Raw genomic sequence first — 16,694 nt, forward strand, 5'->3', positions numbered from 1 at the left:
TCGTACTGCTCATAATCTAGAAAATACATATTTAAAAACAAATTAATAATGATATATATAATAAATAACTGCAGTATCTATTAAGTTACTACAGTTTTTGCTAAAAATACACCTCATATTGATGCTATTTTATAATGTTTTATACAGTCGAAACTAACAATTTGTTAGTATTTTCTTACTAAACATCGACGTAGTGGCAGCATGCTGCATTTCTTGAGGTTTTTGAGAGTGTCGGCGGCATAATTCCCTCCCTTCCCTTTTTACTTTCCTCTTTTCTCACTTCCTTCCCTTCTGTACTGTTAGCAACGACTGAGTAATGCCACTGGCATTACAAGTGTACATGATAGTTTACGGTAAGAGTTCGATTCCCACTGTTTATTGTATACACGACTGTTTACACAAGGAATAAATTATTTCTATTTCCCAAGTCGGACAAAGTGCTAATTGGATTGGGAATACAAAGACATGAGAAAATATGGTATTTTGTATGGATATATTAATATCGTACGTTTATAAAATTACAATAAAACAAAGAAGACGCCTGTGTTATTGATTTGTTCAAATCCCAAGTGCATTATTTATGAAATCTTAATCACATTTCGATTCACAATAAACAATAGGAAAAAATCAAACCTTGCCTTATATTGCAAATAGTTAAAGTTAAATTAAAAATTAAAATTAAATTAATTAGGACTTTATTCATCAAACAGTCAGTTCAGTCTCCTTATTACAATTACTTAGTTGAGGAACTATAATTTGAGATCACGTTTCTTTATTAAAGAACTATATTATTATTAATGCTATGACAACTGCTATAACATTCAGTCTTCTCTGATTAATTATTTTACTTGAGATCAACTTTATATGTCAAAAATAACACTTTTTGACAAGTATTTATAAATATTACGCATTACGCACAGTAAGCGGACGACTCACAGAGGAGTATTTTTAGGATTTAGTATTTTTCACCTCAAAAGATGCTCAAAATTATTTTGTGATTTTTATCGATTTGACATGTAATAAAAAGCAGTTTAAAGTCATAATATTGTATTTGAAACACATATTTTTCATTGCATTGAAAATTAATTGCAAAAATATAATATTAATCGGATTCGTCGTCACAAGACCCATCGTCATCTTCATTACACCTAAGTTGATGATGCGTCATATGCATCTAACAGCAGAATTTCCTATGTCTCACTGGAAAAAAAATTACTTTTTTCTGTGGCATTTGACTCGTACTGCTCAAAAAAGGATCAGAATTTAACAAATGTACACGTCCGACTTTTTTATTTAAAAACATCAAGAATAACTAAGTTTTAAGTTACACACAAAATCATAAGCCTACTTAGGCTTAACTGATATCCGGTCCCACGGGCCACTGTCGTTCCACCTTGTGCAGGTGCTGACCGGGCACGGCTGCTTCGGTCACTACCTGCACAAGGTGGCGAGGAGGGAACCGTCCCCGTCGTGCCACGAGTGCGGCGCTGCGGATGACACCGCGCAGCACACCCTAGAGGTGTGTAGCCGGTGGGATGAGCAGCGCCGCACTCTGACGGGGACTGTAGGGCAGGACCTCTCGCTGCCGAGCGTGGTTGCCGCCATGCTCGAAAGCGAGGAGTCCTGGGAGGCGGTGGCCTCCTTTTGCGCAGAGGTTATGTCGCAAAAGGAGGCCGCGGAGCGGGTGCGCGAGGACGCGGCGGACGCGCACCCGCTCCGGCGCAGACGTACGGGGAGAAGGCGAAGGCAGTTCGCTGCTCGCCTGATCCCCTAGTGAGACCAGCGGGCTCTGGACAGGGACTCCGGAGCCTGCATTGCACGGCCTCACTCGTCTGGGGGGCGGGTCGGAGGACAACCGACTCGCCCCTCCGTTGGCGCGGGAGCCCTGGCGCAAGCTAGGGCGGCCGGGCGGCGTCGTGGTGAATGTTCACCGATCCCACGGCGCCGACTCAACCGGCGAGAGGGAAACCCGGGGGGGTTTTAGTGGGGTAGGCCCTCCAGTCTGGAGGGAGAGTCCCCACATAACCCCTGAGTCTCCCTGGGCTCAGGGGTATCCATAAAGATTTCCCCCCCCTCAACGAGAGATCGGAAGAGCGTCGTTGGGCTTAACTGATATACTCGTACACAACCATATGTGAATGTAGCGTTTACAAAAAAACTTTATTTTTTATTGTGGAAAATGTATATGGTACGAAATATCACTTTATCAAGTGCAATGCGGAAAATATATTTTAAAATTAAAGTACGTACCTTCCTCTTCAATATTCATTATAGGTATTACAAAACTTTCACCACACATAAACACAGAATAGTGTTGAAAGATTAAGAGCACTTGCAAATTCCCCTTTAGCGATGTAACGGTTATTAAGCTTTAACGATACACGTTTTGGAGATGACTTAAATTTTTGAAATCGACTTTTGATCGATTTTTGCTCAGAAATACTCCTTTGTGCGATGTGTGATTGCCACTAGCTTTGAGACGTCTTCTCACCAATTATCTGTAGTGTCTTTAGGAGTTATTACAGTTTTATTAGAATTGCAACTACAAAATGTTATTGATTTCTTTATAATAACTGCAGTATCTAATAGATACTGCACTTATATTTTATTTAGTAATAATAACGCACACACACAACATAGCGCACACACATAGACAACCACAAATTACACCCAAACTCACGAGAGAAATAAATGTAGGCCATATAAGTATTTTTCCAGGCTTGGGAATCGAACCTGGGACCTCTGCGTGGTAGTCCGGCATGGTAACCGTTCGACCATGGAGGCAGTTAAATTAGCTCTAAGATGATAGATTTTGTAAAACATAAATAAAATTAGTGCAGTAAATATTAGATACTGCATTTATAATTGGCTCTGAGATGGTAGATTTTGTAAAACATAAATAAAGTAAGTGCAGCAACTATTAGATTGCTAGAATTCTGTAGCATTTGACTCAAAAATTATATAGTAATTAATCTTACTGCACTTTAAATTAGCAAATGTTGTACAATGTACTAAGTTACTGCAGTTTCACTTCCTGTATTACATGGGAATTTTGATACGTGGTTAGAGTCAAATATAGATCTTGTTTTGGTTGAGATGGTAGATTTTGTAAAACATAAATAAAATAAGAGCAGCAACTATTAGATTGCTAGAATTCTATAACATTTGACTCAAAAATTATATTGTAATTAATCTTACTACACTTTAAATTAGCAAATGTTATACATTGCACTAAGTTACTGCAGTTTTTTTTGCTGTATTACATGGGAATTTTGATACGTGGTTAGCGCCAAATATAGATCTTGTTTTGGTGTTAACGATTGTGTTTAACTCAATTTCCATCAAAAATGCTAGTTACTGCACTTTCCATTACGACGACAGCGTGGTAGTCTAATGGTTTGACTTACCGCCTCCCAGGCAGAGGTTGAATGAAGGTTCGAATCCGGATTCGCACTTCTGAGTTTTCTGAATTTATGTGCGAAATATAATTTGAAATGTACCACGAACTATTCGGTGAAGGAAAGTAATGTGATGAAACCTACACGTCGAAAAAGGTTCAAAACCCTCGAAAAACGTGTGAAGTCCCCAACCCGTGGCAGACTATATGGCCTAAACTGCCGTACCTAGCAATGAGTCAAAGTCAAAGTCAAATAATAATCTTTATTTCACAGATAAGCAAATTACACTTAAAATTGTCATACTGATTAAACTCTACTGTTCTTTCGTAAGGCAGATTCCCTTGAGAAGAATGAGCAAGAAATTGTTGGGATTGCTCTTCGTAAATATACGTTTGAACACATTTAACATTACAATATTTAATTTAAACATCTTAGATCGAGACTTCCTGCTAGAGCTTAATGGGTCACTGCCATGGATTTTTGTCGTCCAAGTACGCAGAAGCCGTATAACCCTCGTAAATGGCAAATTTTGAATATAAATCGGAATCTTATTATAGAAGCGTATATATTTTTCCTTAAACGTATTTGAGACCTTATGAAGTCGACTGTCAAGAACAGCTAATTTATTTTTATTCCTCGTATCTTTGTATGTCTGTCACTATTTTTCATAAAAAAAAAAATTTTTCTTAAAATAAATAACATTTTCATGAATGTACTGTAACGTTAGTGTAAGAATATTAATCCCTCTATACTTATCTCTCAAAGACACTCTGGGGCCCAGATTGTAAATTGCCCTAACCGCACGTTTCTGGAAGGCAAAGATTCTATTAATATCGGCAGCATTACCTCAAAATGCCTTATGTCATGTGACAGTAGCTAAAGTACACCAATCAAGCTATTTCGACGTCTAAAAGATTTCGTATTTTTTTATCGCGTACACTACAGACAGCCGTTTTGATAACTTATTTATATGTGAACCCTATTGCGTTTAGCATCTAAAGTTGTACCTAGAAATACAACTGTATCTACAAGGTAAAATTTTTCGTTTCTAACTGTAATGTTTGTGTCCGTCTGTCTAATATTGAGTAATGTAAATTTCACACAATTTGCTTTTGCCTCATTACGGAGCAGGACGTATAAATGGGTCAATGTTGTTGTTGTGTGTCCATGTATACATACCTACGATAGACAAAACTATAAAGCTATTGAATAAATTACCTTAAAGGAGCCGAGGTGGTTGACAGTGCATGTGAAATGTATATCCCGCCCTTGTGCGACGGTGAGGTTCTCTAGCGGCGATAGAAACTCCGGTTCCGGCTCGCTGTACCCTGACCCTTGCAGTTGACCTGCAAATCGCAAACTCATTTACTGTCTCATTTATTTCTATATAATAGTTTTTGAATGCCATTAAATACACACAAATCACATTTGTTTCAAGACTTAAAAAAGGGACGAATTAAAGAAAACTATAAATTAATATTACTTTTACGCTGAAATCGAACAATCGCCCCATTTTAATCAACTAAAGTCGTTGCACAAAATGTAAAAAAAATTATAAACTGACAAAAGTTTTCTACTTAGGCTAGCAGCAAAGCTGTTAAACTAAAAGTGCATACAACACTTCAGAAAAATCGAGTCATTTATACTTTTTGCAAATTAACATAATATGGTTTAACGAAAATAGCCCATAGAAACAGTAAAGCAAATGTTTAAATCGGATTCATTTTGCCGACCGCAATCAAATAAAAACAGAAGACATATATACCGTTGGAATTGGCCTTTCAAATTGGTTAAAATTGGGTCAGGCTTGCACAAACACCGCTGCGTGGAAACGCTGACATTGCTGCAAAGCAGTTAAATCTGACTGCTTTAGTTAATTACATATTTTGCTTGTGTAATATATCAGCTGTCAACTGTTTCATGCTCTTCGGCATTGAAAGTACATAGTTTTGTTCATGTCCATTAGCGCATTTAGCTCGACGAGTCATGTCCAATATTCTGCATTATTTGAAACAGTTTGTAAGACTGTTATATATGTAAAATGTGTTTTCATTGAGAAACTAGCTATTCAAAATTTGCCAGACAAAGAAATGACCTACATTTAAGTCCACAGTTTGTTGAGCGAGGAAGGCGGCGCTGAGTTGAAGCTAACTGTGATAAAAACAAGCCTTCAATAAGGAAATCATTATCCAATACGAATATTAACTATTTTCATTATAATAATGAAAAATTCCTTAAGCATAAAATTGTTGAGCACTATTATGAAGCGATTTTTTTTTCACGTAATATGAAGTTACTGGTCGTTAAAAGTGCAGCATGTTGCTTACACTGCCCGGCAGAAAAGCCATGAAGCTTCATAGTTATTTCGCTTCAGTAGTGTTATACTCTATTATTTCACATTTCATTAAGGGGAGCAACTTCGTACATGAAAATATCATGTTATATCCTAACGCATAGGATGAAAATATATAATTGTATTTTTTTAAACAAACAGATTTTAAATTCGTGCATATAATTTTACGTGATTAATTATTAACATTTGCAGTGTTAATTATTTTATGACACATTATCTCTTTCGACTTATCTATGGAAAGTAAAACATACCCTTCTCGTCGTTATTTTTTCAAATACCTAACTACAACCGTTGTAAATTATGGGTGTACGTTTTTGGGGCCTAATATCTGTACATTATTTGTACAACCCCCCGCAATGAACACTTTAAGCTATTAGTATCTGCCATTTAAATGCGGCCGACCGATATCTACCCTCGATTCGGCTTTTGGTATTCGGCGATTAGGGACGTAAATCGAAAAGGTTGGCGCATAAAAAGGGTCACACTAAATGTCCCATACTGTGACATCAAAACGATTAATGGCACGGAGCGAGATTCCAAATGCCGAACATTCTCGTTTAACCCTGGTGATGTGAGAATCAAATAAATTTTTCAATATTTACAAATTGATTTCGACTAAAAGTATCATAAATCACTTCGGTATAACGTTAACAATAAAAACTTACCTATTACCTTTCCTTTTGAAATAACAAATTGAACTTTATTTGTCCCCTACTTTACAATAACACATACAACATATAATATATAAAATATGTCAATTCTGACAACCTCCGTGGTTGAATGGCTTGCACACCGGTTTTCATGGTGTCGCCATCCCTCAGGTCCTGGGTTCAATTCCCGGCCGGGTTTGTATAGAAAAACTAGCTTTTCTATATTGTCTCGGGTCTGAGTGTTTGTGGTAGGTACCGTCGTTGTTTCCGACTTTCCATGACACAAATGCTTTAACTACTTACTTTGGAATCAAAGCAACATACGTGATGTTGTTCTTGTCTAATATTTTAGAATACTTGTTACATATTAATAAATTTACAATCACGGGTGGGGTGTGTGGGGGCAAAACACCAAATTAAAGCCCCAAAAGTCATCCTCACCTGCACGTGGTGCACCCTGCCGACAAACGAACGAGGCTCTGGCGACCGAAACCGATGGCGGTATATCCATCTACAGGCCAATTCCTAAGTACCCTGTTTTAAGGTTCCTTGTCAACAAAGTTCTCCGTGATAACGTGCTGGAGGTATCCAATGTATCGACCCGGGTAGCGTACTTGTCCTGAAGCTAACAGTGAGATATTCTCTCAAGGTTGTACAGGTATATGCGCCGACGTCGACATATTCGGACAGTGAGGTCGAAGCCGTGTACGAAGACGTGGGAAAAGCTCTACACAACACCACCAAGACTCACTTCACCGTTGTTTTGGGGGACTTCAATGCCATAGTGGGAGTGCGCGAATATGAGGAATCGTGCATTGGACAACACGGCATTGGACAGCGAAACCAAAGGGAGCAAATGCTGGTAAACTTCCTGGACGTGCAAGGGCTGTTCTGCATGAACACTTTCTTTAAGAAGAAGCCTCATAGGAAGTGGACCTAGCAAAGCCCCAATGGTATGACGAAAAACGAGTTCGACTTCATCTTGACGGACGAGAAGCGTATATTTATGGATATCTCGGTGGTCAAAAGGTTCAATATGGGTAGCGACCACAGATTCGTAAGAGGTACCCTAAATATCGACTTCAAGGTCGAGAGAAGCCGTATGATGAGATCTCTTATTCGTCCAACGCTGCTCCAAATCATGCATGGCTCCGAAGCGTTCCAGTTGGAACTGAGCAATCGCTTCGCTTTGCTGGAAACCACGGCAAATGTTGACAAGGACCTTGAAGGTGTAGTAGGGTTAATTCGCGAAGAGGGAATTAGGCACTTCAGAACACAGCGAGGAGCCCGAAAGTCCAAACTCTCGACTGAGACTCTGGAATTGATGGACGGATGATGATCTGGGATGGATGGATGGATGTAAATGATGAGGACACGACGCGAGATGCTGTGGCAGCTTCATCAGATGCCCGTCGACTCAACAAAACTATCCACAAGTCGGTGAGACGCGACCTCCGTAGCTTCAATACGCAACTCATACGAGAAGCTATTGAGAGGAATCGGGGGTCGAAAATCTTTACAAAAAGACGGTAGATGTCAACTGACGAAGCTAAATATCTCGGACGGTAAAGCTGTCACATCAGTTCCAGAAATTCTCACTTTCACGCCACTTCACACACGATCTGCCAGAAGTGGACGAAGACGAAATTGGGAGAGCTCTTAAACAGCTTAATAATGGGAAGGCTCCCGGCAAATACCGAATAACTTCTGAGCTTATCAGGGCAGGAGGAGACCCAGAGAACTACCCCGGAGGCGAGGAGCAGAAGCGTGGTAGCTTTGTTTTTCAAGAAAGGAGACAAAACCCTCTTGAAGAACTACAGACCTGTCGCGCTCCTGAGCCACGTCTATAAGCTGTTTTCGAGAGTCCTCACAAATAGTCTCGACGGAACATTTGACGCTTTCCAGCCGCCGGAACAGGCAAGGTTTCTAAAAAGCTATAGCATCGTGGACCACATACACACTGTTCGGCAGATTATACAGAAGTCCGAAGAGTATAATCTGCGACTGTGTCTAGCATTTGTGGACTACGACAAAGCCTTCGACTCCATCGAAACCTGGGATAGCCAGGAGAGGAAACCTGGGATAGCCAGGAGAGTACAGCTGAGTTGGGCAGCATTTGGGAAACTGCGTCATGTCTTCTCGTCACCACTCCCACAGTGCCTGAAGACCAGGGTTTACAAACAATGCATCCTACCGGTCATGACTTACGGAGCCGAGACGTGGAATATGACGGTGTAACTGGCTCACAGACGCTGCACGTCGCTTAGCGAGCTATGGAAAAGTCTATGCTGGGTATCTCGTTAACGGACAAAGTCCGGAACGAAGTTGTTGTCGGCATAAGACTAAAGTTGTGGACATCATCCAGAAATGTAGCAAGCTGAAGTAGCAGTGTGCTGGCGACATCTGTCGCAGAACCGATGAGCAATGGAGTAGACGGGTTCTCGAGTAGAGACCACGTCTCGGCAAACGTAACGTAGGACGTCCCTCTGCAAGATGGACCGACGATCTGAAGAAGGTCGCGGGTAGTGGTTGGATGCGGAAAACGGGTGATCGGGCACTATAGCGTACACTTGGGGAGGCTTATGTCCAGCAGTGGACTGCAATAGGCTGATTGATTGATTGATTGAATCACAGGTAGTGAAATTAAGAAGTCAACAATATTTTAAACATTAAATTCTAGCCTAAAAGTAAAATTTATTTCGAGCATTAATGAATTCTTTATATCACGTATAGACACATCTTCCGGATGGCTTTGCTTGATAAAGTTATTTTATTTTAGTTAGTTATTTTCCGTGGCTTAGTTGGTATAGCGTCCGACACGGTATGTTAGAAGACGTCGGTTCGAATCCGGCCCGATTCAAGGAATTTTTTCTGAGTGTTCGATCTTTGTATTAATAATTATAATAAACTAGTGGAGTAATTTCACAAAAAATAGGTGAATATCAATTCAATAAAAATTTAAAATACAGTGTATAGCGACATCTCTCGCCAGGACCGGTAGCTGTAAAGGTTTCTAACTGGGTGATAAAACTCATAGATTTCTCATAGATGGCGCTACGACTAAAAAGTCGTTGAAAAACCAAATACAAAGACACGACAACAAGCACATAGAAAAATTCGCGAGGTCCGCTGGTTCACTCCGTGGTTTAGTTGGTATAACGTCTGGCACGGTATGCAAGAAAATGTCGGTTGATATCCGGCCCGATCGAAGGATTTTTTTCTCAGTGTTCGATCTTTGTATTAATAATTATAATAAACTAGTGGAGAAATTTCACAAAAATAGTTGAATAAATAAAAGTTTTTTAGATTTTGCAATTGACTGTTAGCTACCAGTATGATTAATAATAACAATACCTATGATGTTCAATTGCTAGAAGTAATGCACGAAATATATTCAATTTACAAATATTATCTCTTATTTATTTCAATCTGCATTTAGAAAGCAGGTTTGAGTGTGGTAGTCGAAGCGTCATCATCCTATCCGCATTGATTAATTCCCTACCGAACAATTCATCCGGCTGTCTTGTTTTTTTCCGGTTACAGTCAACCACACGCAATTTCCATTATGGTGGTAAGTTAAGCGTATTAAAATTTAAATCAGTAAATTGATGACGATTCTCATAATGCTTCGTGTTTCATAGAGTTGAAGAAATACACATGTCATGTATATTAACGTTAGAAAGAAATAAAGACTATACGTTTATTTCATCACCATAGAGCGTTTGCTCACTACGTCCGATTCGTATCAGTTCCGAGTCCGAGAAATGACGGTCCGAAAAGTCACAGCGATCATTTTATCTCTAGGTGTACAAGCGATATTCGTATTTTCTCGGATTCCAGTCTGACTTAGTGCACGAGGGACATCCGAAGTGGGTCCGAGTTTTCTAGATTTGTACACAGTGCACAAACGCGCTTGACAGCACAGAAGACAAAAAATAAAAGGTAATCATTTACCTTTACATTTACATTCATAGTATAGTATAAACGGCTGGCAACTGACCGTTTGGGCTTGTGATGATTAGGTATATAAGGAGGTGATTCTCTCCTGCACTAATAACTGACTGCTTCCATAATATTTGGGAGATGATTTAGGCCATATAGTTACGTGAACCTAGTTCGAGACGAGATTTCATCAAGACGTATTCCTTCACCGTTAAAGCCTCTGCTAATAAGTATAGTAACATGTTTTCTCGGAGTTTCTCTGCAGGACAAGGTACAAAAGGAGGTTATCCGACATAGCTGGTAGAATACGTAAACTGAAGTGGCAACGGGCTGGCCATATTTGTCGAAGGACCAATAACCGATGGGGAAGCGAGTCCTTGAGTGGAGGCTACGGTTCGGCAAATGTAGTGTAGTACACTATTATGCCAGACGTAGTGACGATTTGCGAAAAGCAGATGGATGCGACTAGCTGAGGACCAAGCAAAATGGCGCGCATTGGAAGAGGCCAATGTCCAGTAGACTGCGATACACTGATGATGATGATGATGACATGTTTAGAAAAAACTCATTGGTAGAAATAAATCACTCTTGGTGGAAATAAAGATCAAGCTAGGTTTGCCAATCTTCTAGATGGAAGGCAACGTTCTCGGAACTAAGATATCAGTACTCTGTCTACACCATACGTTAAAACACAAACAATAAATGTTAAATTGTGAACGTGCATCACGTGGCCACCGACCCCCAGCCTGCTGCGGTAGACGTAGCGTCATTATCCAACCCGCATTGATTAATTTCATTCCAAACAATTCACGCTGTCTTGTTTGTATTCCTCCCGCAGTCAACCGCACTGCTGCAATTCCATCAAATATCAGGCGTCATTGTTTTTTTATGGTATTTTTGCGTTAATCGTTTAATTACAAGTGGTTGAGTATTTATTCATAATAATTGTTTTACACTAAGATCTAACACAAAGAACTTTAACAAACCCAAAAAAAAAACTTAAAGTCTGGTGACTCGATCTGCATCTCAATTGGTAGAGTGGTCGCCCCCCAGCCCGCTCTGATCGAACGAATTGTTCTTTGTGTTCGATCTTTGTATTAATAATTAATTATAACAAACCAGTGGAGTAATTTCACAAAAAATAAATGAATATCGTAATGGTAAAGCGTCATTACATTCAATAAAAATCAATAATATTTATTATTCTCCAAAGCAATAAGAGTTTCTTGTGAACTTAATATGATATAAAAACTCGTTTAATTTTGTATTATAAGCAAATTTGGTATATTTTTTCCTTGTTTGTCATTTATACGGTTTACGTATAATGTGTACTAAATTGTAAATTCCATTTCGTGCATAGGTAAAAAGTAAATGACAAAACGTCTAGAATAATGGATGGAGTTTACCTCTTTGGTAAGAACCACACCCCGGACACTCCATATAACTATCGAAAGTCATTTGTGACCTACTACTACTATATACAGCAAGGCGTTATCTACACACGAGCAGATGTGTGCGTAAAGGGTTACCCATCACTTTCTCGTACTTGGTCAGAGCGGCAACATAGCGAAAATTCTAACGTGAATTTACAATTCTTTTAATGTAATCCTAATAATTACACATGTTCATCAGGTATTTATATCAATATAATATTATATTTTTCACTAATTCACTAACTAGAATAATCCTGAAGGTTTATTTTAAAAAAAATTTAAAAGCATCTAAAATGTTATATTTTGGACAGGTACTTTTAAATAAGGTAACTAAGGTATTTGAAATTGCGTGTCCAACTTTATCATTACTTAGTTAATAATTATATTCACTACATATTTATCGGCAATGTAAACTGAGAATTTGTCTACTATATTACATCTCATTATATTGATATAATAAATCTATATTATATATTACTCTGCACTAAATAAATGAAGAAAACAATAACTGAATGAGTCTCAGACATAATTTCTTTTACTTCCCTCGTTTCATCTTCCGGAAACCGAAAGCAACTCATCTCTATGTCCCGTTTATATGATGACAAACAGCCGTGTGTATAGTATATAGGAACTAATATTATAAATAGGAACGTACAATGATGTTATACATTAACGTACAAGTTTTTTAATTAATAAATGAAAACTATATTCAAATATCAAAGTCGTCTTAGCCCGAAAACGACTTGTCGACTGCCTTATTACCGTTCAGTCAATGTGACCGTCAATGTGCGGGGCGTGATGCGGTATCAAAAGCTACGAAAGGGCGAAGAGTGTCCACTCTCGTTCCTTTTTTGGACTCTGGTAAGAACTACAAGTACAAATTGAATCCTATGCAGAACAGTGTTTTACAATGAGTCACTGGCGATCGTCGATGACAATAATAATTTATCATTTTTAACCACATTATCGCACCTTTGCGCTATGCTAGGAGAACTATGCTGTAATGATTTTTGCAAAAGTCTGCGGGATTACATGTACACCTCAAGTTGAAGCTCAGAGATAAATCTACACAAATAAACACGATTTAAACTTCCGTCTGTAACAATATTATAGCTGAGAGTATTCGAACATGGTAAATTTAAAAATGTTAAAAATAATTTGAAATTTTTTATTTGTTCTGTAGGAATTTATAGTGACATAGCAAGAGTAATTATATAAGTATTATTCTATTTCGTAAAGTTGGAAATATGTACTTTTGGAGTACATAAATATAAACAGTCTTTGCAAATGTACGCATCGACGAAATGTATGTGATGCTAATAGGCTGTTTTTGTAAAATCTATAATTTTCTATTGGAGTTTTGATTTATTTCCGAAATTGGCCGATGTTTTACAAATAATGTTGTTTCGTAGGAATATTAACACAATTTTATAGAATGAAAAAAAAGGGCGATTTCCTTGCACATCATATGTTAATATATTAAAACACGAAATTAAGGATATTTTGTTCTTACTACGCAAACGAAGAGTAATTATTTACTAGTTGATAAGATTTTTATACCAAAAAAGACCTACCTTGACCAATGCATTAGCATAGACATACAAAGGGGGAACTTAGGAACGGGGTATTTAAGCTTTAATTGTAACTTACCTGTATATTATGAAAATAAGCTTTTATATTGTATTGCCGTTATAATTTTAATAAAATGTAGTACCTACTTGACACTATATTTTTGTTCGCTTACACCTACAAATCACCATGATAAATATATGGAAAACTACAATACGTGGGCCGCACTACAAGTTTCCGGAATGAATAAGAAAATAGTACTATAAATGGTCAGAAATGAATTTATTGCTTCTCAAAATATTCTCCGTTAGCGTTAATGCACTTTTTCATACTAATGAACCAATTTTGAAAACATTTATGCCACTCCTCCGTGACAATCTCTGAAACATATTTTTCTCACTCTTCGACAGCTTCTTCAAGTGATGAAAATCGTTGACCGCGTAACTAGTTCTTAATTTTTGGAAATAAATAAAAGTAACAAGGTGCCAGGTCTGTACGCGAGATGGCTTAAAGGTCATTGTTGTTCAGCTTCAAAAATTCATTTGTCTGTCTGGCCGTGTGAGAACTGGCATTATCGTGGGGCAAGATGATACGGCGTTTACGGTTATTTTTACGGAGTTTGTCAATAACTTCCGGCAAACAAATGGTCGTGTACCAATCTCTATTCACGGTACAAGGATTCTCCAAAGCAACAGTAGCCACGTGTCCAGTTTTATTAAAAAAAGAAGCAATCATTCGCTTAGAGGCACTTTGCACGCGCGTCTCTTTGGTTGGTTTCGGCTCATCTCGAAAGATCCATACGCTCGATTGCTGCTTTGTTTTGGGATCGAACGCCCCTTCGTTGAATCTGGTAAGCATGGCATTGCACCAAGTGACGCGATCCGTGTTTTGAGCCTCACTCAAATTGTGTGGGATATATAGTATTGATTGTATTTGACTCATGCCTATGCCTAACGATGCCCGAATCTCATGGTATGTCATTATCATATATCACATGCCTGTCTGTTTGATCATACAGCGCACAGCATCGATATTTTTGTTGTTCACAGCAGTGGCCGGGCGACCATCGGAATTCGTCACTCAGATTCACACGACCGCGTTTGAATTCTGCAAACCAGCTATAAAATGTCGTCTTGCATGGTGCTTCATCGCCAAAAGCAGTTTGAAGCTGAGTGAAGCGCCGCTGAATTATTACATTACACTTGAAAGTCGTAGAACATCATACTACGAAAATTTTCGAGTTAAATCCATGGTGATGTAGACAACCAATTTTTAAAATGACGCCACAATGTAAAAACAAGTCAGATGAAACAAACTGTATTCTACAACCAAAGAGTTCTATTTTCAAATGTTGTAATTACTTTTTAAATATTGTTTTTGTAAGTGGCCAGTTCCGGAAACTTATAGTGCCCCCTATGTAGTAGACAGTTTTTATCTAGTCACTTTGCAAAGGTTTCAATCCATGTTGTACATAAAATAGCGCAATTACACAATAAAAATAATATTTCTTTATTCATTATTGTTGGCACAAAAGTTAATTAAATAAGTAACAATATTTTAAATGAACAGGAATAAAAATTTAAAATATCAGCAAATTTATAGTTATCTATCACAGTTGGATCAAGTACAAGTACAAGTCCTCACATGGATCAAGTACAAGTTCATGACATCGTGAAAAATTGATAAATATCAATAATTACTCGTTGTTCAATCCTACAAAACAATGAATAACTTAGTTTAAATATAGATAAACTTACGTGGTAGTACTAATCATAGTAATACAGCGAAGAGATATTTTCAAAAGTACCATTATGCGTTGAAATTTACTGGCATAGAGATCAAGCGGAAACGTTATTAATGCCACGAAATTTGAACAATTTGCATTCGATACAGCAGAGAACTATAATGTTAATCAATATAGCTGGGAGTACCTTCTTCTATGCATAAAGTTTTAATTGGTGGGGAAAGTGTAATTCGGCATTATTCTATCACCAATTGGGCAACTCTCGAAAAATGATCAAAGAAACAAAGAACTTTCCGGACTTCATCATGACAGAAAATGATCAGCCACTAAAGAACACATTTTACGTGCACTTTGGGCCCTTAAAGGAGAGTCCCATAATAGTGTTATTAATAACAAGTCTAAGAAACTTTATATTAAGAATTATATGGAGCTTTTAGAAGAAGCCTTGAAATGAAAATTTTGTAGCTTTAGCTAGCCCTTGTAGCTTCTGGGTGAATTTTAAAGTACATTAAACTTTTTAATTAATGAAATCGTTTGATTACAATAATTTTAAGATGTTTAATTTTATTATTGGTAAGTAAACATTGTTTCTTTTGCTATAAAACATTGTAGTAAGTATAAACTTAAATTTTCACACGTTTGTTGATATTTTTTATAACATTTGTATGCCTACAAAACGCATATCAATGACAAGCACATATATCCCCTTTTTTTAAGTAATTATTTTTAAAAACATGGAAGTTATAAATATTACATGAAAATGACTCAATCTTTCCCTTAGGGCATTGCGGGTATGCAGCTTTATTTCACACGTAGTAATTTATATCGAAAATAATAATTTGATTTCTTCCGAATTTGATTCACATTAATAGTGTGTCTTGTAACTCAATTTCAAATTACATTCAGATAGCAAAAAATAGCTACTAAAGCGGTCTTATACAATAACGGAATAATGGTATGTGTATACAACGAAAATAACGTAGAGACGAGGTGGTGCAAAGTAAGTTCCAGACATCTATTTTTAAATTTTCTTATTTTTCTCGGACACTTAAAGGTGAATGTAACTTGAGCAATAAGTTCCATCCATAAAAGAACCTTTACGAGGACCCAAATGTCATCTACTACATTTCACTATCGTATCCATTGTCTTTAGACACTACACGTATAAGATCATTCATTGTCATTCATTCATCATTTGGAAATTCAGAGTGTAACTAAAATGCTATATCTTTCTTAATACTATATCACACATAATAAATGTACGATAAAAATAAATAAAAAAGAATGTACAGAAGCAGGTAATGGATTTCCGGATCGGCGATTGATATGACCCGTATTAAATGAATATAGCTTGATTTACTCGGATCCGCTTTTTAACGATTCCTGCCTCTTTAGGAGCGCACCATTTACCTCACGTAATGATTTAGGCAACATACAATATAATGTAATACGTATAATGTACCTTAATATAATGTGTAATATGTGTAACTTTAGTATAACAATTAAGCGAAGTTATCCTGTAAATGTATTGCAGAAAGCACAAGAGCTACACGATTAACCTGGTTCTTTTCTCCTTTTCTTCTTCAAGTATTTGTAGTATATTTG

At 37.5% G+C, this 16,694-nt stretch overlaps 1 protein-coding gene across 1 annotated transcript in view; it reads right to left on the minus strand.

Annotated features, from left to right (window-relative positions):
* LOC113237908 (lachesin-like) overlaps positions 1 to 16,694 on the minus strand; it is a 68,804-nt gene that overhangs the window by 30,065 nt on the left and 22,045 nt on the right. The window contains exon 3 of the mRNA XM_026474625.1: positions 4,617 to 4,744. Within this exon, the coding sequence (XP_026330410.1) occupies positions 4,617 to 4,744 (128 nt within the window). The remainder of the gene's footprint in view (positions 1 to 4,616; positions 4,745 to 16,694) is intronic.

Source organism: Hyposmocoma kahamanoa, unplaced genomic scaffold, assembly GCF_003589595.1.
Source record: "Hyposmocoma kahamanoa isolate Upper Pololo Valley unplaced genomic scaffold, ASM358959v1 94, whole genome shotgun sequence".
In the NCBI taxonomy this organism is placed as follows: Eukaryota; Metazoa; Arthropoda; class Insecta; order Lepidoptera; family Cosmopterigidae; genus Hyposmocoma; species Hyposmocoma kahamanoa.